The 27,507-nt window shown below is 44.5% G+C and overlaps 1 protein-coding gene across 2 annotated transcripts in view; it reads left to right on the top strand.

The window, feature by feature from the left end:
- CYB5A (cytochrome b5 type A) overlaps positions 1–10,102 on the top strand; it is a 36,060-nt gene extending 25,958 nt beyond the window's left edge. The window contains exons 5-6 of one of the 2 annotated variants that reach the window (XR_012644472.1): positions 964–1,235; positions 3,091–10,102. Coding sequence is in view for 1 of the 2 variants with exons in the window: in XM_074987525.1 (XP_074843626.1) it covers positions 964–1,042 (79 nt within the window). In the remaining variant the exon portion in view is untranslated. Of the gene's footprint in view, positions 1–963; positions 2,504–3,090 lie in introns of those variants that run through there. The other variant, XM_074987525.1, reaches the window with a different exon arrangement.
- The last annotated feature ends 17,405 nt before the right edge of the window (positions 10,103–27,507 follow it).

Here is a 27,507-nt window from a genome sequence, read left to right as displayed (position 1 = left end):
GTAGCACATACAGAAGAATTTAGAAACATGCACAAATGTTCTGGGAATTTTAACACAATCCAGCAAGTACTTCATGCATTAATACTCCTTTTTACAAAGAGGAATCCTGTGATTCTTAAAAACCTTCCACATCACATCCAATAGAGCAATTGAAGTACCAAAAGCCTTACTGGGAATGCTTGCTTGTATGTGCTTTTCAGTGGGTGGCACTGTTTTGTGGTAACAAGCCATAGCTTTTAAAATAGTTGATGGATCACCATTCCAAACAGCTAAATGTAGTGCTTTGCATGTTGATTCGTAACAGAGAGAAAGCCGTGCTCGTCTATAGACTAGCACGGCTTTCTCTCTGTTACGAATCAACATGCAAGTCACCAGCTTTTAAAAGTTTCACTGGAATGATCTTGTTCTCCAGTCAGCGAACTTCAGACTTTACATAGCATGACAGTGACATTAAAGCTTTTATAAGCTATCTGGCAATAGCATGTCACTACTATTTGATATTACATGTTGAATCTCTCTAGTTCAGCTCCCCCAGGACCAGACTGATGCTGAACCATGTGAGGTTAATATTGTCTAGCAGCATTCCCAACACTTCCACTTCTGAGTGAGCTCTTAGAAGACATTTAGGGGTAAATTAGAGATGAATAACAGCAAAGACTGCTGAGAGACAGAACTGGTGGCCGTAAACTTCCTGAGACTGCGGGAAACTTAGCTGCACCCAGGATAAGTGGACAACCAGCTAATTTAAAACCATGCTGGACCACGGACGTTGCCAGACCAGAGTGTGATGGACTAGAGAGGTTCAACCTGTAGACCAACCCAAAGGCTCTCTTATCCTCATTTGAAGAGTGGAAAAGGACGAGATTACAAAGTAAACTTACATAACCAATAAAATATCAAATTTGTAAGTTTAGCAGCTGGTAGACATTGAATGAAAATAATTCTCGTTCTGATTCCTTCTAGTTGGTGGAGCAGTTTGGTGATCCCAGCAATAGGTGCAATTGTTGTGGCCGTGATGTATCATTTCTACGTGTCCGAATAAGCAGCCTTCTGAGAACCAGTTAAAGGAGAGACTTAACTTGGGAAAGAAAACAGAAGCCATCTTAATCGACTATATTTCCTGACAAAAGCATAATATCGGAAAAGAGAATTTTCAAATCAAACTTTTCTAGAAATCTTTCTGCTGAGCACTTTCTTCTTAATTCTACCTTCTACTCACTGTTTAAGTGTTAAAGGTAGTATATCTTTTGTATAACACTGTTTTTATTATCAAATGAACCATTTCAAATAATTGTGGATTTCTGTACTAGAACAGACATTATGTATGTACCACCCAGAAACTTACAACATTTCTTTAATGTTTAAAATTCTGGATGAGTTTATTATGAATCCTTGAGCCCTAAATAACTGAAAACTGATGGATATGTTTTCATGAAAATATTGTTCATTTTACCTTTTACCCATAATCTTGTATTCTTTGCTTTGCCAATCAGTGCTTTCAAAGAGATTTGGCTTTTTCTTTCTACATAAAGAAACAAATTTTTTTTTTTTTAAAAAAAAAAAAAAAAAAAAAGCTCAGAGTAGTGTAGGTTAGATCTCCCTGACCCAACACCCTTGGGACCTGACTGGTCTCAGACTGGGGGTGTGGGGAGTCAGTGCCGCTTCCCAGTTGCCATGGCCACTTCTGGCTCAGGCTGGGCTCCTTGCCAGTGGAACCTGCAGCTCCTGGCCTGACTGTGTGTCTGGCTTGGTTCCTGACTGCTGGGGTCTCTCGTCCAACAAGATCCATGGTCCTGATGAATATGGCTGGATCAGTGTCCTGTAGCAGGTGTAAGGGTCTGTGAAGTTTGTAAACATATTTAGAGTCAGTCTCACACAATGTGCACGCCTACATCTCAGGCTATACAATGGCCTACGTAAAAGACTTTCCTGACATCTTGGTACCTAGGACTAGTACTGGATGCCACCATAAACAAAAGCCAGGTTGCTCTTTCAATTTGATTTCGGCATCATTGAAACATAGTAAAAGTTAAATTTAGGAAAATTGTTTATATGAGATGTCCTAATTATTTTCCTATCTATTTTGGGGCCAAAAACAAACAAACCAACCTTTTTATTGGTTCTGCCTTTTTGGAGGAAAATAATTTTGTGTAAATTCCACAACAGGTAACTTTTCCTAAGGGGAGCAAAACGCTGGTTTTATCCGCCAAAGCTCTGTGCTGTTGTGACTAACTTATTCTACAACTTGAGTTAAATATTTAGGAAATCTTCGACTTAAACCTATGGCACCTAGTAAATAAATGATGATCTAAATCTGTACTAATTACCCAGTTAACTCTGCTCCCTCTTAATACTAAGGAGAAAGAATCTACCACTTGTAATAACTGTGTGAGAGGAATCTTGCTGTTCACCTTTCTAGGGCAATGTTTTTAACCTATGCTACTAATTCTTCTAAATAAATTGTTATGTACAATATTTCTGAATAAAAACATAATCAGCTGACCTTTATTGGAACCCAGGGCTTGAATGTCTATACTCCTTAGTCTAGATTAAGGATTCTCTGTGTTCTTGAAACCAGGGCTCTGGTGTTCACACTCCAAAGTAACCCTGTCCAAGAGCAGCTCAGACCCTGCATCTTACAGTATCAATACTCTAGCCCTACAAATGTTACGTGGTGGGACAACTGTTCCCACTCTATTTTGTTCTTTTTTTAACTGGTTGTGCTGTTGGTGGAACTCAGATGTACATAAGGAGTTGCTGAGCTCAGAAACTACACAATTAGCTCTTGATTAGGTGGCTGTTTCAGTAGAACGAGTGCAGTTTGTGAATACTTTATACTGAACTGCTGTCTGATCTAAGAATTGGGGTCTCTATCTCCAGGCTGAGTCACATAGGTAAGTATTTTGTTCTGAGAATAATTAGAACATCAGCATCCAGGGCTGTTAGACTATTAAAATGAAACCTTACTATGGGCTTTTAAAAGGGGACATAGAGTGCAAGTCTTTTTGTTGGGTTGTTTAGTATTTGTCTAACAAATTTCACCAGAAACACGCACTCAAGCCTTGCTATTTCTGTCTCATGTGCCCCTAGGCTTTGGGTTGCATTGTGCTTGAGCTACTGGCATCCTGGTGGAGGGACCAAGCAGCCACAGGGAGTGTGAACAACAGACCTTACTGCCCCAGAACAACAGTGAGAGGGACCCACCTTCCAACTGCCAGTTTGGTTTTGGTCAAGCTACACAGTGGCAAAGTGGATCTGGAGTGCTACAGGGAAGCTCTGGGCCACACCATGTCTGCTTGCCTCATCCCTCCTGCACATAGCCTCCAAGAGAGCAGTGGAGACCAGCTTGCTGCCCTGCAGGGAGGAGGAGCAGCCAGACCACCAGAAGTCATTCCTCCACCTGGCTATGCTGAACAGGAAACTGCTTTTTCTCTTCCTCCCCTGCAAGGTAGCCACTTGCTTTCACCGCTGTCTGACCCTTTGTTCCTGGGGCTAGGTGTGCGGTGGTGCCCAGGCAATGTGCATTGGTCAGCAAAGCGGGGAGCCCCAAAACCTCCCTGTAGTTTTGAGTGGTGGCAGTGGCAGTTCTAACTCCTCACAGGGAAGGTTTTGGGGTTTCCCACATGCTGCCAAGCTGTGCCTGGACATGAGCTCCAAATGTACCAAGTGTATCCAGGGAAGGTTTGATTTACAGCTGTGTGACAGCTGGGAGCCACTTCCTGTCTGTCATTGCTCCCAGTTTTCATAAAGCTCTGCTACAGTGAAGAAGAGCAGGGCCTGCTGCTGCCGTCATTGGGGAGTAGGATTTGGCTTGCCCAGACGAAGGGTGCTTCTAGCTGCTCTGCTGCCTGCCTGCTACGTTATTCCTCCGCTCTCAGGAAATCTGATACATCCAAAGGATTTCTGGGTGTTGAGACAAGCCAGGACTGTGCATACAGGAAATCAGTAAGGCTCCAACCCTAGTTCCAAGCTCTACAGGGGTGCAGAGACAATTGTGTGGATGGGAGGGGTAGGGGTTGAGCTTGAGCTGGGGATACAAAAATGTCATAACTGGTTAAACGGTATGTTTAACAAGTTGATCAATTAAGTGGGGGCAGGGCATGGTGGGGGAAGCTGCTCCAGTCTAGGCTGGTTTCCCCAGCTCTGCAGGCTTTGAGCAACCTCCTCTCTGCTGTGAGTGGGGTCTGCTCCAGTCCCAGCTCCTTCCAAGAAGTCTGAGTGCTGTCAGCGAAAGTTCTCCCACTTCTGTAAGGGAAGGGAGAGGATCAGAGGAGAGCAAAGACCCCTGCTGGCTGCTCAACTTCATTAGGGATTTCGGTTCCAGCTCGAGTCAAGTGGTTTAGCCTGTCCCCAACCATGCCTGCCACACCAGATAGTGATAAAGGCCTGCATTCCCTATAAGCTGACAGCGTGGATCCCTGCTGGCAGCCCCATAGTTGTGGGGGTCTTGGCCAAGGCCAGGGGAGCCCAAGAGCCCTGCAGGAGTGGGGTCCCTTGTCCAGGCAGCCTGCAGGCCTGACTTCCACTCATCCAGCAAATCCCTTTGTTTGGGATCACTTAGGAACTCAGGTGCTCAGTGAGGGACGTACAACTTGTACTTAGTACTGACTGCAGCAAAACATTGTTTCAAAATGCTAATGCTTTCTTAGAACTGTTTTTTTTAAAGCGTCAAAAGACGATTAAGTTCCTCGTTTGTCATCGTTCTCTAGATGGTCCAACAAGTAGTTTTGTAAAAATCTAGGCGCATCTGTGCCAGCGTCAATGTTTTGACTCCTAGTTGTACTTTAATATTCTGGTAATTGGAACAAAAGAACTGTACAGCAAATCCCTCTGAAGTCAAAAGTCAGTTAAGTTCACTGTACTGCCCCTTTTTACTTTCATCTTTGGACTTTTTTTTCCTTGCCATTAGGCATGTTGAGACTCCCATGTAACTTTTTTTATTCCTGTACACATTTTTTCCAGCATTTTTAGTTGATTTTTTTTTTTCTTTCCAACTGATCAAAGGCTAAGAAATTACAGTAACATCTCAGAGTTACAGACACCCCAGGAGTGGAAGTTGTCCCTAACTCTGAAATGTGTGTGACTGAACAAAATGCAGCTCCAGCTCCAGCAGTTACATTAGGGGCAAGGTTCCAGAGGGAGCAAGCTCATTTCTTAGCAGGCAGCATCGTTCCTGAGCTAGGGGAGATTGTTCTTCTAGTAGGGGTGGGTGGGATGGAGGTAAAAACAACAGCACCACAACTTACAGAAAAGCAATGCAAACCCCAATGCTGTTCCTGCTCCAGCTATCGGGCTGACGGTTTCGCCTATGAATCTCACCATCTTCAGCTCCCATCAGTAAGGGGGTGCGCTGCACATGGGGATAGGGATAAGGGTGGAAACAAGGAAGCCCAGCTGTGCCTACTTTTAAGGTGTAGTACAAACAATATGGAATTTGCTTTTTAATTTTTTCATCTCCATTCACACCTCATTGGCTCCTTCCAGTTTCACGTGGTGTCCAGTTGACCAGTGAGTCCATAACTCTGGTATTCGTTCTTTTAGATTCTATTCTAGAGCAGTGGGTGGAAGTGAGGGTGAAAGTTTTGCAAAGGTGATACAGTAGTGCATGATATACTGAATGGGATAAAAAATACTATGAGATAATTTTCTGAATGCTGTAAAATGTTCTCTGGAAGATGAGATGTTAAATAAATGGCAGTCGCTTCTTGGGTTTGACAAACAAGGCTATTGCTTTCCTGTTCACAGTACTTTCTACTAATCCTTTGTTCCACGGATAAGGGTTGAATAATATTAAGTCAATAGGCCAGTGAAAATGAATTTCGATATATTATGGGGAGCTGTACCTTGAATTTAAAGGTGTTTCAGAAGCAAAAGTGAAGGAATAATGCTCATGTTTCTGGCTTTGATGAGGCCTGAAGCAAGTCTGACTGTTTTTAAGCATTGCAGAAATAGGCCAGTCTTAAGACTCTCGTTTTGTATTGTGTTACATTAGTTTTCCTTCCTTCTATATTACACATTCAGTCTTTGACCTTTTTGTGTTGGTGAAACAGCCAAAAGATTTTAATTCATGAAATGTAGTTGAGCCACAGCTCACAGTAGGAAATGAAGGCTGAAATTTTTTGTTCACTGAGCATGAGCCACATCTGCTCTTAATCCTCCATTTAACAACTTGACAGTAATTAAGAGTTTCTTCATCTATCCCAGCTTTCACAGCTGGACAAACAAAATAGAACCATTAGTCTCCTGGGACAACCAAATATCAACATACAGAGCTCACCACTGGAGATGGGCTGTGCCCAAAATTATAACTGTCCTTGCCTCCGTAATTAATGTTATCCCCTATTGTGTCATTTCTTTGCCTGAGCTATGTAGTTAACACTATACTCATGCAGACAACGTAGCCCAAAAAAACTCCCTTTTGTTTTGTCTGCTATGAGCAAAATTGGAAAAATGCAAGCCCATGCAAGGTAAAAAAGCAAACTAATGATCTGTACAGGGCAAAACTGGGACATGGACATTGGTGTTGTTACCTTATTTCCACTAGAAACCACCCTAGGGTTACACTGATATGTATTTTATTAAATGACACTGATGGATTAAATGAAAAAGGGGAACTAGCATGCACTCATAGACGTACACAGGTGAACTCATGCAGTGGAAGACTTGCCCAGAGACAGTGGAAGTAGCCAAGGCATAATGGGGCCAGTGTATCTGTCTGAAGTCATGAATACAGAGCGGTGAGCTCATTGCATGATCCCCTTGTCAGCTTGCTCTCTGTTCCTGAGTACTACACTGACAAACCTATACCATCCATCCTGGGGAGAGGGTTATCCTACCTCCTCAGCCAGCCAAGAACAACTCCTGACACGTGGTGATGAAGAGCTCCCTTATAGCTTTGCACCCAACTTTTTTTTTATGTTTCAGTCCACAGCTCACGTCCTGTCCCACTGCCCTGGGATGCTAGTGTGACCATGAGCCATCACCATTGTTCCAGGGCTCTGTATGACTACAAGTGATCAGCTAACTGCAGATGGGACTTTGATCTTCTCTAGATGGGGCCTGTTTCTCAGATGAGTTCTTTCGCATGGCTCAGCTCTTATTATTCTCTGCCCATCAAGGTGTTACAGGCACCTGGTTGTGCAGACAGGCTGGCTTTGGGAAATGATTCCATTGCATGGGCACACACACACACTTTCCTCACTCACACAAAGGCAGACTCGCAACAGAAAAGGCAATTTCTTCTACAAAGGAACCAGCCAGGATTTTTTACAGACTTGTGGTATCTATAAACAATTTCTTACTAACGTATAATACTTAATATAGACCTAAGAGCTGCTACAAAACAAAGCTTACAGAAAGTTACAGCACTTAATACCAATGATGACTAGAACTTACATGTGTTTTGTACTGGATTGAGTCCAAGCTTTGTAAACTGGGTGTAATGTAAGCACAGTACCATAAAAGCTGCAAAAATAGCTCAACAAAGTCAGGAGGAATTGCTCAGTCCCTAAAATAACCAGCCATTTTTTCCAGTGGTGTTAACACCTCAGGCTGAGTGGCTGATTGGCTTCAATGTGAGCAAGCACAGTTACAAATGACCTCAGTGGATTTGTAACTCCTTTTGTAAGAGCTGAATTCAGGTTTATGCTATTAGTTGTTTGATGTGAGTAGGCTACATTTCTATAGCTTTGGGAAAATAACTCGCAAACTGCTTAGAAAAACAGGAAGAGGTAGTCTGAGTGCGTGAAAGTAAGCAACGAGGAGAAAGTTTTCTTGACTGTGATTCCTGCAGACTCAATCAGCCCTCCACAGTTGTACAGGTTTTTCTCTTTTCACATGTAATCACCCATAATAAAGACTGCCCAGGCCAAATTATGCCCACATATATACCTGCATAACCCTAGTAGATGGGAATCAGGCTTGCACAGGTGAACTGAGAGCATAATTAGGCCAGTAGAATCCTTATTCCTGGGAATGTAGGCAAGAAGGAAAGAATTAACCTAACTTGACTGTTGGTGTTTGAAGGGTGTTTATGGCACTTTTAACAAGTAAAACATTTTTATTTGTAAATATAGGAAATCTAGAGTATCAGGCTACCTTTTCTTGAGTTTCTTTTCAGAGGTGAATTGCACGTCAGAGTGAAATATCCTGCATTAATCTAAAGAGAAAAAAGAACAACATGAGTAACGGAGCTCTCTGTAACAAAGGGACCTTGGGACACAGATAGCCATGACCCACAGTGTGTGATGAATGGAAAGGTCTTATGTGCTTTTTAGTTATTTCAAACTACAGAACTAACTTTTGATCAACAGGGAGGTAACAAAGGTGCTTTCTGAGAACCAGAAATTTCAATGCAGGTACACCTCCAGAACTGAGTCTATGGGCCTATGGGCATCGGTTCTTACTTGAAGCCTCACATTCCTTTTCAGAACAGAATTTAAGTGGTTTGGTTTTTTTTCACCCCATGGTCAATACTGTAATTGATGGAAAATAACTCCTGGGACTCTTGACAGACTATTCCAGTAGCTTCACAAAGAGAGAACTAAGGATCCATCCCCAGTAACACACACTCCCACTCAGCAGGAGTGTGTCTGACATTGCATTTAAGTTCCCTTTATGCTTTTCTTACAAGTTAGAAGCTGCTTTAAATAATGCTGGAAGTTAGTAGCGAGGTGGGGAGTAACAGTAGTCAGGTATGGATGGGGTTCAGAAGCATTTGGCTCACACCTTTTGTACATCCCATGTGCTGTGTGGTTTAAAAGTACCTATCCTGGTCTTGTGACATCTGACAATTTTTTTATGCTGGATGATCTTCCTGTGACAAGCTCTGATGTTTTTAGGGTCCTAATGTGATTCTAGGTTGAGGGGTGGGCCCCCTTGGTGGGGACATGAAATTTCATAAGGGTCCAATTGACTGCTGGGTCTTAGCCTTATCCATCTCATTAAAATGATTATGTTACTCTTTTTATATATGTGTATTCACATTTACGTGCCAATTAATAAAGTTTTTACATTCTACATATTTTCTTACACATGCTGAAAGTTTTTTTTTTTCATATGAATACAACTGAAACTTCTGTCCTTTTGGATTTCACTAGACATATTGGGGGAACCCTGCTAATTACAGGGACAAAACATGGGTCCTGATGTAAAATTTACTCACCCCTGCCCTAAGGCATTGCAAAGTGGCCCTGATTAAGGGAGTGAAAGTAGTCCTGAATATTTTTGGTAACTAGCATAGTGTCTTTAAAGGCCCTGAGCCAGCAACTAAAAGAAGTAATTAAACGACAATTTATAATGAAACTGATTTAGGAGAAAGCATAACATTGTTAGAAATGCTAAAAATATGCTGCAGTTTGAAACGGGGGGAGGTCTGCTGTTGGCTTTGTTGTAGACATTAAAACCATCCTTCTATGATATGGTTGTCTTCCCTTCTTTCATTAGTGTAGTACTTTCTACTGTAAAATCTGATCACTGCATAACAATTTCTGATTAACTTGATATCAACAAACAGAATAGACTAGCAGCTAGTCTGTTTTTTTTTACAAGGCATGGCTCAAGGAGGATTTGAAGTAAAGTCACACTTAGAATTGGCTTCTCTCAGTTTTGTCTTCAAAAAGTTAATCAACCAAAATGCATTACTGATTCTTGAATAAGCAGAATTCTGCAGAAAATTCCAAACTCGAAGATTATGGATACTGTGCACAAATACCATGTACTGAGAGAAAAACACTGTTAATTTAATGGGTCAGGCCATGTATCTGGTTGGGTACTTCCCTGAAGTTGAGGAGGTTTTGCTTTTGCTGTTTTAGTACAGTCTTTTACAGAGGTAGGCCTGAATTATGCAGTTCAGCTTATGTCTGAATTCTTCCAAAGTTTAGGGATGAGGTGAGTGCTGCGAAGGGTTTTGATTTACTATTAACAGTTTGGGCTCATTTCTAATTCCCTCTCAAGCAAAAGTATGCATTCCCAGACTTATTACAGTCATGTAAGTGATAATTGCCTCAACCCAATTATCAAATCATCATTGATTATGTTGATTATGATTGATTACATTGATTATGTATTCTATATAAAATACTGTTATTTTTGGAGCTTCAGCCTCTAATCTAAATGCAAATAAATCATAGTGTATTAGAGATTATCCATTCTTAATTATTAATATTTTAATATGCTTTAATTCCAGTGCAGTATTTCATATGTTGATCTGTACAATTATGCATCCTAGTTACACCATTAATCACAGATATTCAACCTCTATCTAGGATGTATTTACCTCAGGGCTGGCATCAGACTTCCACAGACAATGCAGCCTGGATTATGCTGCATGAGGCTCTGGCAGTGATTTAGAGGGTCTCGTGCTCTGGCCATTACTACTACAATAGTGGTGTCCCAGAGCCCTGGGATCTTTTGAATAGCCAGGTTCTGGGGCAGCTGTCCTCTTTCTCCCTCCAGAGTTGCAGACCTGATTTACAGGTGAACCTCTCTCATCTGGAACCTTCAGGACCTGATCGGTGTCAAACGAGAGACTTTGCTGTACCATGGGAGGTCAATATAATCGAGCACATTACCAACACTTACACTGCTTACTGGGCTCTTAGAACACATTAGAGGTAAATTACAGCTAACTAACAGCACAGGATGCTGACAGCCAGGGCTAGTGGCTGTAAACAAACTTTATGGAGCCAAAGGAAACTTGGCCAAACCCATGATAAACTCTTGGCAGCTAACTGAAATCATGCTGGATCATGGATGTTGCCAGATGAAAGAGTTCTGGATTAGAGAGGTTCAACCTGTAGTACTTGGAGAAAAGAAAAGAAGACTTAAACACTGCAGAACAGGGTCTATAACTTCACATGTATTTGTACATTGCCTAGTGTAAAGTAAACCCAACAGTGATTGGGATGCTTGGGAAATTCATTCAGTAAGCAAAGTTAATTTGTATGTGACTATACTCTGTTTAATCAATAAGTCTAAACACCTGTATGTTAGAATGCAGAATTCTTTACTCTGCAAACCATAAAAATAGAAAATGTATGTAAGGAATAAGAAAAATTAGTGTTCTCACCAAGCATTCCGAGCACAGAACGGAGTAGAAAATATGAAAGTTCAGCACCTGAAACAAACTTAGACACTAATGGCTGATGTACTGGGTCTGCCCCATGAAAGCTCATCACTGAATAAATCATTTGGTTAGTCTTTAAAGTGCTACATGTCTGCTGCTGTGTTTTGTTGGAGTGGAGACTAACATGGCTACCTCTCTGTTACTATCCTAGAGAGTGTTATCTTTAGGTAAGCAGTGTGGAAATATCAATGTCACAGACTGCCCCAGTAGTGGTGACAGACACTTCTCTAATAAATACCCTAATCATTCTATGTTCTTTGGTTAAAAACAAACCTGTAATTCTTCCATTCCAAATGAGCTTGTATTGTGCAGGCATCCTTCAGTCTACGTAGACTATGGATCGCGCCCTTCGTAGTTCCATTTGGGATCATCATTTGCAGCATCGACTGTGATTGTGAAGGGCCACACGAGACTGACAGTCCTTGCTGCATCTGTTGCATGTGTAATGGGTGTCTGGCAGGTCCTTAGTGTACTTTCTGTGGGCTCGCTTCTCCTTTGCTAGCTGCCTGATCCTCATCTCACCCTTCTGAAGGCCCTTGTGTCGTTCCTGTCTCCATCTGCTGCGATCGTCTGCCAGCTCCTCCCAGCTGTCCGGCTCGATGTCTACCTCCCTGAGGTCCCTTTTGCAAACATCTTTGTAGCGCAGCTGGGGGCGTCCGGGAGGTCTTTTGCCAGAGGCTAGCTCGCCATACAGGATGTCTTTTGGGATCCTTCCATCATTCATCCTGTGGATGTGGCCAAGCCAGTGGAGCCGCTGCTGCCTGAGGAGGGTGTGCATGGTTGGGATTCCAGCTTGCTCAAGGATGGCAGTGTTGGACACTCTGTCCTTCCATCATATTCCAAGGATGTGCCTGAGGCAGTGCAAGTGGAAGACGTTCAGCCTCTTTTCCTCGCAGGTGTACAGGGTCCAAGACTCGCTGCCGTAAAGGAGGGTGCTGAGGATGCAGGCTCTGTAGACTTGCATTTTGGTGTGGGTGTACAACTTGGTGTTATTCCACACTCTCTCACTGAGTCTGGACAGAGTTGTGGCTGCTTTTCCGATCCTCCTATTTAGCTCAATTTCCAATGACAGGGTGTCAGTGATGGTGGACCCGAGGTAAACAAACTCTTGGACGACCTCTAATGTATAGTTGTCAGTGCTGATTGATGAAGGTTCAGCAATGTCCTGACCAAGTACGTTTGTCTTCTTTAGGCTGATGGAAAGCCTGAAGTCCTTGCATGCTTTGGAGAACTGATCCAGCAGTTTCTGAAGCTGGTCTTCTGTGTGTGACACGACAGCAGCGTCATCTGCGAACAGCATGTCTCTGATGAAGACTTCCCGCACCTTAGACTTAGCTTTCAGCCTTGCAAGATTAAACAGTTTCCCAGCAGATCTTGTGTGCAAAAAGATGCCCTCTGTTGAAGATCCAAAGGCGTGCTTCAGGAGGAGTGCGAAAAAGATCCCGAACAATGTCGGGGCAAGGATGCATCCTTGTTTGACGCCGCTGCTGGTGCTGAAAACATCCGATAACATGCTGTCATTTTGGATGGTTCCTCTCATGTCTTTGTGGAAAGACTGGATCATCTTGAGTAATTGTGGTGGACAGCCTGTCTTGTGGAGCAGTTTGAACCGTCCATCCCTGCTGTCCAAATCGAAGGCCTTGGTCAGGTCAATGAAGTCAGTATAGAGTGGCTTCCTCTGCTCCCTGCATTTCTCCTGCAGCTGCCTCAGAGAGAAGACCACGTCAATGGTACATCTCTCTGCACGGAATCCGCACTATGATTCGGGATACACCCTCTCAGCAATCTTCTGGAGTCTGCCGAGGATGACACGAGTGAACAGTTTACCAGTGATGCTTAGGAGGGAGATTCCATGGTAATTGTTGCAGTCTCTTCTGTCTCCTTTGTTCTTATACAAGGTTATGATGTTAGCGTCGTGCATATGCTGTAGAACCTCTCCCTCTGTCCAGCACAGGCACAGTAGCTCATGTAGGGGTTCCAGGAGGGTGTCCGTGGCACACTTGATTACCTCTGGTGGTATACCATCCTGGCCTGGGGCCTTTCCTCCTGCAATGCTGTTGATGACTTTTTTCAGTTCGTCCGCAGTTGGTTCCTGATCCGGTTCGTCCATTACTAGTAGGAGCTCGACGGCATTGAGGGCTGTATCAACCACAATGTTCTCGCGTGAGTACAGCTCGGAGTAGTGCTCGACCCAGCGCTCCATCTGTTTGGCTTTGTCAGCGATGACTTCATCAGATTTGGATTTCAGAGGTGCCATCTTGTTCTGGGTGGGTCCTAATGCCTTCTTGATGCCCTTGTACATTCCCCTGAGATTACCAGGGCCAGCACTGGTCTGGACGCTGCTGCATAGCTCGAACCAGTAGTTGTTGGCAAAGCATCTGGCTGTCTGCTGTACTGTTTTTCTGGCTGCTCTGAGTGCTTGCAGGGTATTCTGGCTTGGTGAGCGTTTGTACTCCAGGAGTGCAGCGAGCTTCTTTTCGATGGCTGGAATCATCTCATCGGAGTTAGCTTCGAACCAGTCATTTGGGTTTCTAGCTCTTCTTCCAGACACCGACAAGGCCGTGTTGTAAATTGTATCCCTCAGATGCTGCCATGTGGATGTCACATCGACATCCCCAGGGCTGCTGCGCAGATTCTCCTCGAGGGTCTCTCTGAACTTTTCAGCTCTCTCTGAGTTTGCTGACTTTCTGGCATCAGTGCGGGGCCTTCCAGTTGGTTTAGAGTGGTACAGCTTCTTGGGTCTCACCTTGAGTTTGCAGCAAACTAGCAAGTGATCTGTATCGCAGTCGGCACTATGATAACTGCGTGTCAGAAAGACGTTTTTGAGGTTATCACATCTAGTGATGACCACGTCTAGTTGATGCCAGTGTTTCGAGCGTGGGTGTCTCCATGACACTCTGTGCTGTGGCTTGGTTTGGAAAAATGTGTTTGTGATGCACAGATTGTGGTACGTGCAAAGTTCAAGAAGACGCTGTCTGTTTTCATTCATTTTTCCCACACTGAAGTGGCCTAAGCAGGAAGGCCATGAGTCACGATCGGCTCCAACTCTTGCATTGAAGTCACCCAAAATGTACAGTTGTTCGTGAGCAGGTATTTGCGCTATGGCAGCACTAAGCATGTCATAGAACTTGTCTTTTACTTCTGGTGTGGCGTACAGGGTTGGAGTGTAAGCGCTGATCAGGTGGACAGGACCAGCGCAAGTTTGAGGTATGACCTGAAGGAGTCTTTCTGATCTGCCCATGACTAATTCCACCATTTGTAGAAGGGTGTTTCTGATGGCAAAGCCAACACCATGCTCCCTGGGCTCTTCTTGGGCTTTACCCTGCCAGAAAAAGGTGTAGTCCTTTTCCTTTAGAGATCCCGAATCTCCAAGTCACGTCTCTTGCAGAGCAGCAATGTCAACTTGGAGCCTCTTCAGTTTCTCATTGATGACAGTGGTCTTTCGAGTGTTGCTGATGTCCTGAAGATCTTCAGTCAAACTGGTCAGCATGGTCTGCGCGTTCCAGCAAGGAAGCTTAAAACTTTGATGGTTTCCTTTCCTTGTTCATTTTCTTATTGGTTTGCCTGGTGCTTGAATTTCAGTCACTTGTCAGGTTTGGGAACCTTAAGCCTCATGCACCCAGTAAGGCAGGTGAACTGTGATGGGACAGTAGCCTACTGGCTGAGGGCTGCCCAGCTTGAGGTGGGCGGTGACTGTCCAGTGAGGAGCGATGATCTCTCCCACTGTCAAAGGCAACCCCTGGCTCTCGTTCCCTACGCCAATTGAGCAAGAGCTTGTAATCGGTGTCTGTTACCTCCTGTGTTGGTTCAACACTGTTAAGCGACGCTGGAGTACCTCTCCAGGAGCAAGCCTGGGCAATTTTTTTTTTTTTTGGGACCCTGGGCTGCCCAGACACCAGTGTCCCCCTCTCGGCTTTACTGATATAGTCCAAAGGAGAGGATAACCTCTACGTCTGGTACCAGCTCAGGTGCAGGAGCTGCCGGGTCAATGCCAGAAGTTGGCACAGAACCGCCTTAGGACTCCCCTCCAGATTTTCTGTCAGGGTTTACTCCCCTAGCCTTGCTCCTTCCCAGGATAACCCACAAGGCAGTGGGACGAGCTTGTATTAGGCTATTAGAAATTCAGTAAGTTTACTTTTGATTTGATAGATTTAATTAGCGAGTTTGTAAAGTGCTTTGAAGATTTAAAGCACCATAAAGCTTCCAAGTATTATATTTAATATATTTCTCTGCCTTGCCACATAGGAGGTTACCAGATGTCAATGACCATTAATCTCAAGGAGGAAACAAGATGTCCACAGAATCAAAATGCTAATAGTCATGCAATATATGCCAAATTCTGCCTTGTATGTCATGTTGTGTCCTTATCATATTCCTTTCCAGTAAGCAGTGGACAAAATAGGTATTTCCCCAATCATATTGTTGTGCTGAGTCCAGTGAAAGGAACCAACACAAGCTTTAGTTATGACCCTGCCAGTTTTTTGGCTTCTTCTAGTTTTTTAAATTAATTGAAGGGTTAAAGAAAACTTGCCTTTTGGGGGAAACTGCTCTCAGAATACCACAACAGCAGTAATTAAGTCCAGTCATTTTCTTTAAAATGGGATATCTAGGTAATGAAAATTTATTTCACTTCAGATTCTTTTTTATTGCTATTAGGGATAGAACATGTAGCAGGACACAGATATATTAGTGGTTTCCCTTTCAAGGGCACTATTTGTGCCAGAAAGATTTGTCTGTGAATTTTACATCCATAGTTGAGTTGCAAGTGCAAATACACTGCCATTCTTCTTTAGCTACCCGGTGCTGTGTGGCACTTTGCACAAGCATTTTATTTTAGGACACAAAAATGTGGGCATGCATATCATAAGCGCAATATGCAGCTCTAAAATGGGAGCCTGGGCAGCTATTCTTTTGAGAATTTACTGTACAGCTGCAATCCTGAAAAGGTTATTTATACACCCATTAATCAGTAGACTATGCGAAATGAGTTGCTCCTCTCAGATGTTTCTAGTAAGCATCTCCAGATACCACCATAATAAGTAGTGCTAATTATTACCTTCAGTGGCAGAACAGCTAAGGATTGAATGAACATGGAAAGTGAACTGTCCTTTGAACCCTAAAAGACAGCTCTGATTTAGAGGGGCCAAGTGATATTGGCAGGGCAGTGTATATCGACCTCTTGCAAGTTGCTGGCCAGACTTCTGTTCTGTTGTCTTCAATCACGGAAATGAATCTGTATCAGAGAGGTAGCCGTGTTAGTCTGTAGCTTCAAGAACAACAACAAGTCTTGTGGCACCTTATAGACTAACATATATTTTGGAGCATAAGCTTTCGTGGGCAAAGACCTGCTTCATCAGATGCATGAGTGGGGTGGGGGGCGGTTTCAGAGGAGTGTTTAAAGAGTGGGGTCCCAGTAAGAGGGAGGGCCAGAGCTGACAAGGTCTAGTCAGCAAGGTGGAAATGGCCCATTATCAATAGTACTTACCAAAAGAGGAAAAAACAAGTCAGATCAGACATGGGGATGTGAGCCATTGTCAGAGTCTAATGGGGAGATAACACCCAGGGCAGAGAAACTGCCTTTGTAAGCTGTGAGCCACTCCTAGTCTCTGTTTAGTCCATGGTTAATGGAGTCAAATTTGCAAATAATTGCAGCTCAGAGATTTCTCTCTCCATTTGATTTTTGAAATTTTTTTGTTTCGGAACTTGTCACCCTTAAATCTGCTCCGGAGTGTCCAGGGAGATTGAAGTGTTCCCCCACAGGCTTCTGTACAGTACTGTTCCTGATGTCTGATTTACATCCATTTATTCTTTTATGTAGAGACTATTCAGTTTGGCCAATGTAAATTGCAGTGGGGCATTGCTGGCACATGATGGCATAGATTATATTAGTAGATGTACCTGCACAAAGGCAGGGCGTGGGCATGTGCGTGTGTGTGTGTGTGTGTGAGACAGAGAGAGAGAGAGAGGGAGGGAGGGAGGGAGAGGGGTGCAAAGGCAGGGTGTGTGTGTGTGTGTCTGAGAGAGAGAGAGAGACTGGTCCAGACTAAGGCTGATGGTGGGCTGGAAACTGTTGAAATCACGGTGGAACTCTTCAAGAGTCCCCTACCCATGGGTCCAGATGATGAAGATGTCATCAATGTAGCACAAGAAGAGGAGGGGTGCTGGGGACAAGAACTTAGAAAGCGTTGTTCCAGGTTGGACATAAAAACGTTGGCATACTGTGGGGCCATGCGGGTGCCCATAGCAGTGCCACTGATTTGAAGGTATACTTTGTCCTCACATCTGAAATAGTTGTGGGTGAAGACAAAGTCACAACGCTCCGCCACCATTCATGCCTTGGTCTCATCAGGGATAAAGTTCCTAACAGCTTGGAGTCCAAAATGTTCCAAAACGGAGTCTGGTAAGCCCCCTCACCCCAGCCATCTGGGGACGGCATCCCAGCTGGTGTAAATAGATCCCTAGGCAGTCACATTCCAGGAAGGGATCCTTCAGGGAGGGGAATTGGACTATAGTTAAAGGGCGACTGACACAATTCTTTCACTACCTTCTGCTTTGATCCTGCATTGCCCACTTGCTTTGATTCTGTAGAGATGACACGAATGATCATGTCCATGCGAAGGTTACATCAGGATGCCAGACGAGCCATCACTGCTCTACACATCAGTGTATTAAAGACAAGATATCATTTTATACATCCATGTTGAGGACTACACTCTTCAAAGGACTTTTTGTGTATAGCTAAAATGTTCTGTAAATGGATGAGGTCAAAAAGACAATCAGCCAGACCAGCTCTGGCAAAGCCCCTGGGATGGATGGTATCCCTACTGAAATTTTCAAAGCAGCAGGACCAGTGTCACTTGAAGCTTTTCACAACATCTTGATCATCATCTGGGAAGAAGAAGACATACCCAAAGACTTTAAGGATGCCACAATCATCTCGCTCTTCAAGAACAAGGTCAACAAAGCTGACTGTGGAAATTACCGGGGCATCTCCCTTCTCTGTACTGCTGGCAAGATCTCAGCTCGAATCATCCTCAACCGTCTGATCACCAGCATCTCAGAGGAGAACCTACCAAAGGCACAGTACGGTTTTTGCCCAGGCTGCAGCACCATCGACATGATCTTTGCTGTTCGTCAGGTCCGGGAAAAGTGCACAGAGCAGAAGTTGGATCTGTATGCTGTCTTTATAGACCTGACCAAGGCGTTTGACATCGTCAACAGAGAAGTCCTGTGGATTATCCTATCAAAACTTGGCTGCCTGAGAAGATTCGTTAACCTCATATGCCTGTTCCACAATGACATGACTGGCTTTGTTCTTTCAAATGGCGAGTTCTCAGATCCATTTGAGATATCCAATGGTATGAAGCAAGGGTGAGTGCTGGCCCCAATGTTATGCAACCTCTTTTTCACGTGTGTCCTCAGCCACGCAGCTAGGGATCTGGACCATGAAGTCTACATGAAATATAGACTTGATGGGTCACTTTTTGACCTTCGTCATCTGATTGCTAAAACCAAGACGCTTGAGAGGCGCATCCTTGAGGCCCTTTTTGCTGATGACTGTGCACTTATGACACATAAGGAATCTGATCTCCAGCTCATCATCAACAAGTTTGCTGATGCCACTCACCTCTTTGGTTTGACCATCAGCCTAGGAAAGACCGAGGTACTGTTTCAGCCTGCTCCAGGAACTGCTGCTCTCCCTGCTTCAATCTTTAATGAAGCAACAGAGTAAAAAACAGGAGAGGAGTTCAAGTACCTTGAAAGTGTGATAGCCAGTGATGGCTCCCTTGACAAAGAAATCAATGCCAGAATCTGCCAGGCCAGCCAGGCACTAGGACGTGTGAGTGTTGAATCAGCACAATATCTGACAGTCCACTAAACTGAAAGTGTACAAGGCTGTAGTCCTGACCTGTATGGTTGTGAAACCTGGACCTTGTACAGAAAACAGATAAAACTGCTGGAGGCGCTTCCATGCACGTAGCCTGAGGTCAATACTGCACATTCGATGGCAGGACAGAGTTATGAACCTGGAAGTCCTGGACAGAGCAGGAACCACGAGCATCGAAGCCAGGATTCTGAAAGCCCAGCTTCACTGGACAGGACACATCATATGAATGGAGGAGTCAAAAATCCCTAAGCAACTCCTGTATGGTGAAATCTCCCAGGGCAAAAGGATTCCAGGTAGGCCTCGCAAGAGGTATAAAGACTGTATGAAGGCCAACATTACTCATGCTGGTTTAGAACCAGATCCTCTAGATCAGTATGCAAAAGACCAAACAGGCTGGCGTGCTCTCATACGACACGCGTATGACAACTTCAAAGAGCAGCGATGCGTACGCCTTATTGATGCTCGTGAGAGGAAGAAAGCAACAGCAGCAGCCGCACCAACAGAGCCAGGACAATTCCCTTGCCCCCACTGTGAACGCCTATGCCATTTAAAGCTTGGACTCCTTAGCCACATGTGAGTCCACAATCGATGAGCCTGTGCAAGCTCAAGACATCATCGTCGGATGCGACGGACTACCTACTAAACCACGCATGGAAACTCTTTATAACTCCCAGACTGTTCGTTAGTTCATCTGGATTGCTTATTGATTATGCTCATTTCCTTACTGTCTGCTCCTATTCTTTCCTCTGCCTATCAGATCTCTATATAACCAATCACAACTTGATGCCTGTCAGTGCATTCTGAAACTCAACCAAATTCAGAATCACTCCACCAGCTGGTTGTAATAAACCTGTGTTGCTTCACATACAGTATCCAGACTTCATTCCAACATGCCTCCCCTGCAATTTCTTCACTCCCGCCAGGGGGGCACGGCTCCCAATTTGGGAAACCGAGTTCTAGAACCCCAGCCCAGTACAACCAAGACGCATTCACGATCCTTTGGGGAGTGGGGACAAGTAATGTATGTGTTCTCACCCATACCCCTGGTACACAAGGTCCTTCTGAAAGTATACAGGGACAGGGTGGATGTAATCTTAATAGCCCCAGCCTGGCCTCATCAATACTGGCATCCAACTCTATTAGAGCTCTCAGTGGACGTGTCTATTGCACTCCCTCTGCATCCAGATCGAATACTGCCAGATGATGGATATCTCCATCACTGAGACCTCCAGTCCCCACAACTAATGGCATGGAGGCTGCATGGTTAAATCCTCTAAAGCTGCAGTGCTCAGAGTGAGAGAGATCCTCCTCAGGAGCAGGATAACCTCCACAAGGGCATCCTACCTGGTCAAGTGGAGGAGATTTTTCTGCTGGTGTGCCCAACATCAGTACTCCCCACCACATGTGCCCATACTGATGGTTCTGGACTACCTACTGCTCGTACTCTCCCAAGGCATAGCACCTTCTTTGGTCAAAGTGCAACTAGTGGACGTCTCCACCTTCCACCTGGGGCACAAAGGGTCATCTCTTGTCATGGACCCCAGCGTTTAGTAAGGGACTAGACAAATTTTTTCCCTACTCCTACCCTCTGGTGCCTTTGTGGGATCTCAGTTTGGCTGCCAACAAATTAATGGGGCCTGCTTTTGAGACAACTTGCTACTTGCTCCCTTTTACACATCTCATGGAAGGTCTAGTGTTTTGGTGGTGATTACGTTGGCCAGAAGGGTGTCAGAGTTGAAGGCCCTTACTTCTGAGTCCCCTTACATCATCTTCCATAAGGATAAGGTGCAGCTATGGCTGCATTCAGCCTTCCCACCCAAGGTTACATCACAGTTCCACCTGAAGCAGAATATTCCTCTTCTGGTGTTTTACCTGAAGCCACACACCTCCTCCAGACAACAGACACTTCACACATTAGCTGTCCATAGGGCTTTAGCATTTTATTAGAGCACAGCAAACCTTTCAGAAAATCCACACAGCTGTTTGTTTGTGGCTTTAGCAGAATACACGAAAGATCTACCGGTCTCATCCCAGCACATTGCTGCTTGTATTTCGAACTGCATTTAAGGTTGTTATACTTTGGCCTCACTCCCACCACTGACAGTCAGTGCCCACTCAACCAGAAAGCTGGCTTCCTCCACTGCGTTCTTGGCCCAAGTCACCATTGAAAAAATTTGTGGGGCAGCTACTTGGTCTTCAGCACCCACGTTCCCCACCCATTATGAAATGGACCAACAACCTAGGTCTGACATAGCAGTAGACAGGGCAGTCCTTCAGTCAGTGATTCCTAACTCTGACTCCTCCTCCAGAGTGTAGCGGCTTGGGAGTCAGCTGATAGGAATCGACATGAACAAACACACAAAGAGGAAGAGACAGTTAACTGCTTTTATACTGTACTTTGAGATGTGGTGCTCATGGCAATTCCAGTACCCGCCCTCCTTCTCCATTGTAGTCACTGGAAAGAAGAAACTGAAGGAGCTGTAGAGTCAGCAGTGGTACCTAAGGGCTACTGTATCAGCACCACTCCAGAGGGGCTCCACAGCCAACCCTGATGGTAGCTGCTAGGTTGAAAACTTCCAGTGCTCAGGGGGCCAAGATGCGCACACACTTGATTTGGAGTAGACGTGAACAACACCTCTCACAGAATACCAGTTACGAAACCAGTAACTTTTTTCTCCTGCCTCTGTGATTACTCACAATTTTGTGCATCCTGTAGCTTGTGTACTTGCCTAGGACCAGCCAGTTAGTGACAGTTATGTGAATAGTGGTCCTTTTAATACCCTCATTAAGCGATCTCTGTATTGCAAATGATAGAGCTTCTGTTAAATGTTGGATTTCGGCTTCACAGATCTGACCTTGGAACCTAGTCTCCCTCTTTGTTACTGCTGGCTGAAAGGCTGCACAGGATTAGAAAGAGGTCACAGAAAAGTAGGGAGGACTTTCTGCATAATGTTGCTTTGTGCTACACAGCAGAAAAACAAGAATTGAAGGAGTGTCCGGAGAGTGAGAAGAGGGTATGAAAGGAGAGCACCAGAACAGAACCCCAGAGTGGCTCATAAACATTCTAGAGCACTAAATGGACATACTCCAGCTACTCATAGGACTGCAAACCAAGCAGCTCCACTACTGCCCTCCCATGCAGCCACTGTCACATGTTTTTTGTGCATGGCTTCATGAGCCCCAGCATTAACAGTTAGGTGGAGTCTTCATGGATCACAATGAGCTTTTCAACTTTCCCAGTGGTGATCTTCTGGTCCAGAAAGAAAGTTCCAGCTTGCAGCTTCCTGAACAGGATGGTGTTCTGAATAATATATGTGTCATGTACTTTTCTGGAACAGTCTGCTTTAAATGCCCATGGTGAACCACAAGCACCTGGAGAACCAGGAGGAAATACTGTACCACTTCCTTTTAATGTACTCGTGACGAGATGTTCTGGTGCCAGGATTGGAATACGCATGCCATCTATTGCCCTGTTTTGGTCAGGAAAGCCCATTCGTGCAAAATGAGCTACCATGTCATTCACATTGCCCAGAGTTAGTCTTTTGCAGCAGGATGTGATTAAGGACTCTGCACACATCTGTCATCATGAGTCCAGTGGTCAACTTTCCCACCCTGAACTGGTTAGTGACTGATGAGTAGCAGTCTGGAGTAACCAGCTTTCACTGTGCAATCTCCATATGCTTCTCTAGTGGCAAGGCAGATCTCATTTTCCTGTCTTTGTGCCACAAACCTGGGTTGAACTCAGACAGATCCATGAAAGTTCCAAAAGTTCTGTAGTCACTTGTCATCATCTGACACGTGCATGACAATGTGATCCCTCTACTCAGTGCATGTTTCCCATGCCCAAAAGTAGCATTCCACTGTGGTCAGCATCTCTGTGAATGCCAGAAGAAATCACTTCATAGATACTGTGCCTAATGGGATCGGTTTCAGACATCTCTTGGCTTTGCAGCTTAAGGGATAATTCTACTGCTGCTCGTGCCGTGTTATTGAGAGTGAGCAGTATGTAGTCCAGCTGGGCAGGATCCATTTCTGCAGACCAATGTGACCGACAGCCCACTGTTAACAAACTGATGAAAGATGGCATCAATTGTGGATGGCATACAGGGATTGCTGGAATGGGAAGTAATGCATCATGGAGCATTCGGACAGGACTCAGACCCCCTCCGCCTTCCTATAACACTCAGCAGCAGAAGAGGACGAGATGCTTTGTGGGATCGCTGTCTGTGTACTGTACCAAGGACCGCTGCAAGTACCCCAAGTGTGAACGCACTATTGGGCAAACAGCAGATTGTGACCACACAATGGTGGTTTCCCTGAAATGCTCTGAGTGGTGATGTAACTTGACTGTGCAGAACCTTGCCAGCATAGACCTATCCATAGTATCTTGTTTGTTTTGTGGTGAATTTGGGTTTGCACTTTGTAATTTTGCCAAACTTGGCACTTGGGACTGAGAAGGGTGGAGCTGGTGACTGCAAAATGGAACAGAGAATTTTTCTTTTGCTCAAATAGTTATTGACAAAGGAACACCATGTTTTCTGTGGGATAGCAGTGGAACCAGTTCTTGTCTTCTTTGTTAAGATAGAATTAGAGCAATGTGCTTGTTATGTGGTCAACCTGAGTTTCAGAAACTCTCTTTCAATGTTCTCTCACTTATTTGCAGTGTTGCTGACTACTGACTTGCTCACTACTTGTGATTCGCACAGAGATTGAATGGCAGGGAAATTAATTGAACCACAGAGATCAGTCTTATCCATGTCTCTCTCTGTTCTTACTTCTATGGTTTTGAACTGAGGATAGCAAAATATTTCATTGCAAGTATGAATCTTTTGGATCAAATCCAACACAGCCGCACTGACTTTGGTAAACATGCACAGGCTGTAAAAGTCAGGGAGCTGAGATGGTCCCTGAGTATTAGACCTGACACAGTAGAGCAGAAGGGCATTGTGATTTATGCTTCTATACTGGCACATTATTGGTATAATACCCTATTCCTCAGAGGGTTATTTTAATATATTCAAGATTTAAGAACAGGGAGAAATTCTATTACTTAACCTTTTATAACAAAATTCTACAAAACACATAGACCTTAATGACCCCTACTGTACCATCACTTTTCTAACTTTCAAAAAACTTTAAATATCAAAGGCATCTTGAATCCAGGCTGTCCATTCACTGAAGTTTTCATTATTCTTCTGTTTACATATTTATCCCCTCCCTCTATTTTGATTAGCAGACACAGGCAGCTAAATTTGATCTAGTCTGTAGAAGTCTGTCTCCAAATCAACCCCTAATGGTCTGGGGGTTTGTTTCATTCATTCATGGTGGGTGGTGGAATGCACATAATATGGCTGCAATTAACTTCATTGCATTCTTGGGCATACCCACCCTTCAAATCCAGGGTTACATTAGAACCCTCTAGATGAGTGGTTCACGCTGTCTGAAGGCGGGGTGGGATTCAAATATGTAAATTGCTCACCAACCCCCTTCCCCTTGCAAGCATATTTATGTGGGGTGTCTCTCTCAGGCAGCTCCAAACAGCACTCTCAGTAAGATCTCAATGCAAGTATCACTCTGAAGTGACATGAGGGAGTGCACCTGTCTTGAAGGCGCATCAGTGTGTAACCACGGCAAACGTGTGCATGCGAAGGAGAGCAAACTCCAACATCTTGAAAGCAGGGGCATCAGAACACAGAAGGGCAGCCTGCAGATGAGGGTAGCGTGTGATGGAACACTGGAGCGACCCCGACCTCTGCACAGCACCAGCTTAGTGTGAGGGAATAGCAGCATGCGGAGTTGCTTGTCTCCGACACCTCCAGGCAGGGACGGATACCTGAATTAACATGGGGGCTTTAGTGGCTGCAGCCCACGACCCCAGGGCAGGAGGGCTCTGCAAAAAGATCTGGACTTTTGGTGACCCCGCAATCATTTTTGTTGGAGCCCCCTTAGCCCAGCAGGGCCTGGGATGCATCCCCTAAACTGTCTCTGCATTAATCTGGCCCTGACTCCTGGGCGGTCTTTTTCTACAACTGACTCCATACAAACAGTAAAGTTCACACATATATGAGAGGCAGGCCAAGGCTGAAGTCCTGATTTTGCTGCTGCTACTGTTTGGTGTTACTGCAGACCCTTAATAAAAGCCCATGCTCCTTCTCCACAACTGAAGAGCACCCTAGAAATGGGACTAGTGTCCCAAGTGAGTGAAATCCCTAATGGGATTCCAAACAACTTTTCTTATCTCCTTCCACTCTCCCATTCCAGTCATACATTTTGTCTTTGCTTGTACTTCGACTGTTTTCTCCTGAAACATACCAAGGGAATGCAATGGGTGCAAGGTCCATCCCAATGGGAGCTGGCTTCCACAAAGGGGGAGACTGCAAGCATGAATTCACCCTTCAGGCGTCCCAACTATTTGAATTATCACAGCACCTAAAAGCCCTGGTCACAGACCAGAATGCCATTATGATCAGTGTTGGGTAAACACAGAACAAAAAGCTGCTCCTTACGCTAGTGATCTTACAATATAAGACTAAAGACAACAGGTTCAAGAGGGCTGAGAGGTGGAGTACGAGGAACCAGTGAGACAAATAATGGATGAGCATACATCTTTGAACATAAATGGACTCATGCTTTGTCTGGGGGCACTGAGTCAATACAACAAGAAGTCCTGTGGCACCTTATAGACTAACAGGTATTTTGAAGCATAAACTTTCGTGGGCAAAGGCCTGCTTTGTCAGATGCATCATCTGTTTGCCCACGAAAGCTTATGCTCCAAAATATATGTTAGTCTATAAGGTGCCATGGGACGTCTTGTTGTTTTTGAAGATACTGTTGGAACAAAGTCTGGACACATGAAGCAAGTATGAAGCAAGCAGGAGGGTTTATTACGTACAGCGCTGGTGAAGTGCCACTTGCCCATCAGGACTCAGTGAAGCATTGCCAGACAGTAGATTACAATTGATTATATAGATTATTGATGGGCGGCGGGGGGGGAAACCTGAGTGTCACCCACGCCTGGATAAGTTCTAGCAGCAAGACAAAATGAACACAGTAAGCCAATAATCTAAAAAGGTTACAGAGTATCCCCGCTCATAGCTTATCGCTAGTACGGGTGGTTTCCTCTCTCTCTATATATAGGTAGTCTGTCGTGTCCGACAATGACGTCTTGAGCTTGCACAGGCTCATCGGCTGCAGACTTGAATGTGGCTGAGGAGTTGTAGCCAGACATGAACCCCTCATTTGGGCTTTTCTTCTTCTCCCCCCACTGGGAGAGACAGAGAGGCAGAGAGGGAGACAGGCAGCCTTTGATGCCCTGGGAATGCAGATGTGCTGTCTCGCCCAGACTCTCTACCATACACAGAAACCAGACAGTGAATGGGCTAGCTAATGGCCACCCTTCTGGCTGATATCGGTAATTGACACACCTGATCACTGCCCCAGGAAGAACAGGGAACCTCCGCCCATCACCTCCAAAGGTGCCCAATTGCCCACAATTCACAGGTGCAAATTGACCCTTGCATCTTCCCTGGGAAACCTGGGGTTCAAACACATTCCTCCCTGATTGGCCACTTGAGACCAGGAAGAAGCCTACGTGACCAAAGGGGTATAAAGAGGGGTTTGGCAGCCCACCCCCTTTGAGCTCCAATCACCTACACCTGCTGGCCAGGTCCGGTATTGACTCCTGAGACTGGTTTGTATCTACTTCTTCCCAAGGGATTGAGAGAAAGATTCTGGGTCACACCGGATCTATGAGGCAGGGGTAAGAATTACACCTGTATTGCACTTCTTTCGTATAGGAATTGAGGGAAAGACTCTGGTTCCACCAGGTCTAAGAGGCGGGGTGAAAATCACATCTGCAACGTGCCTTTCTTGTGTCCACATTACTTGTATTAGTTTAAGCGAACTAGTTTGTCTTAAACTTTTCTTAAGTTAAATTGTGTTGTTTCCCCTTTAAAAACCGCGGGTACTAACTGTTTTTGGCTATAAACTGCTAAAAACCATTAGCCTGTCAATCAAACTGCAGAAAGCCCTTATCTTATCTTCAAAACTTGCTTACCCCTCTGATCTATTAGAAAACTGCGATGGGCCATTACCTTTTACATAGAACAGCAGAAAATCATTATCTTGTCTGTCAAACCACAAGGGGGTCCTTACCTTAACTGGCAAGCTGCGGTCAGCAATTACCTTCAATAAACATTAGTAACCGCAAGAAAATCATTATCATGTCACTCAAACTCGGCGGCCATCTTGGTTTCATTCATAAAGTTGGGCGGTCAGTTTAAAAACCCCTTGTACTCGTGGCAGCTGCTTCTGTTGTAAAATCACTGTCAGCGGTTTTCCTATTAACCGCTGCTAAAGTTATTAACACAAAATTCACAAATTCTTGTACTTGAATCATTTGTCTTAGTTAAATTGTTTCTATCGTTGTATAAATAAAAAGTAATTGTTAAAGCCTCTAATAAGTGTAATTTTCCTTTTGCTGCTGTACCCGAAC

This window comes from Carettochelys insculpta, chromosome 2 (assembly GCF_033958435.1).
Source record: "Carettochelys insculpta isolate YL-2023 chromosome 2, ASM3395843v1, whole genome shotgun sequence".
Classification (NCBI taxonomy): Eukaryota; Metazoa; Chordata; order Testudines; family Carettochelyidae; genus Carettochelys; species Carettochelys insculpta.
The sequence above is the reverse complement of the archived record's forward strand: the minus strand, read 5'-3'. Positions and strand labels throughout refer to the sequence as shown.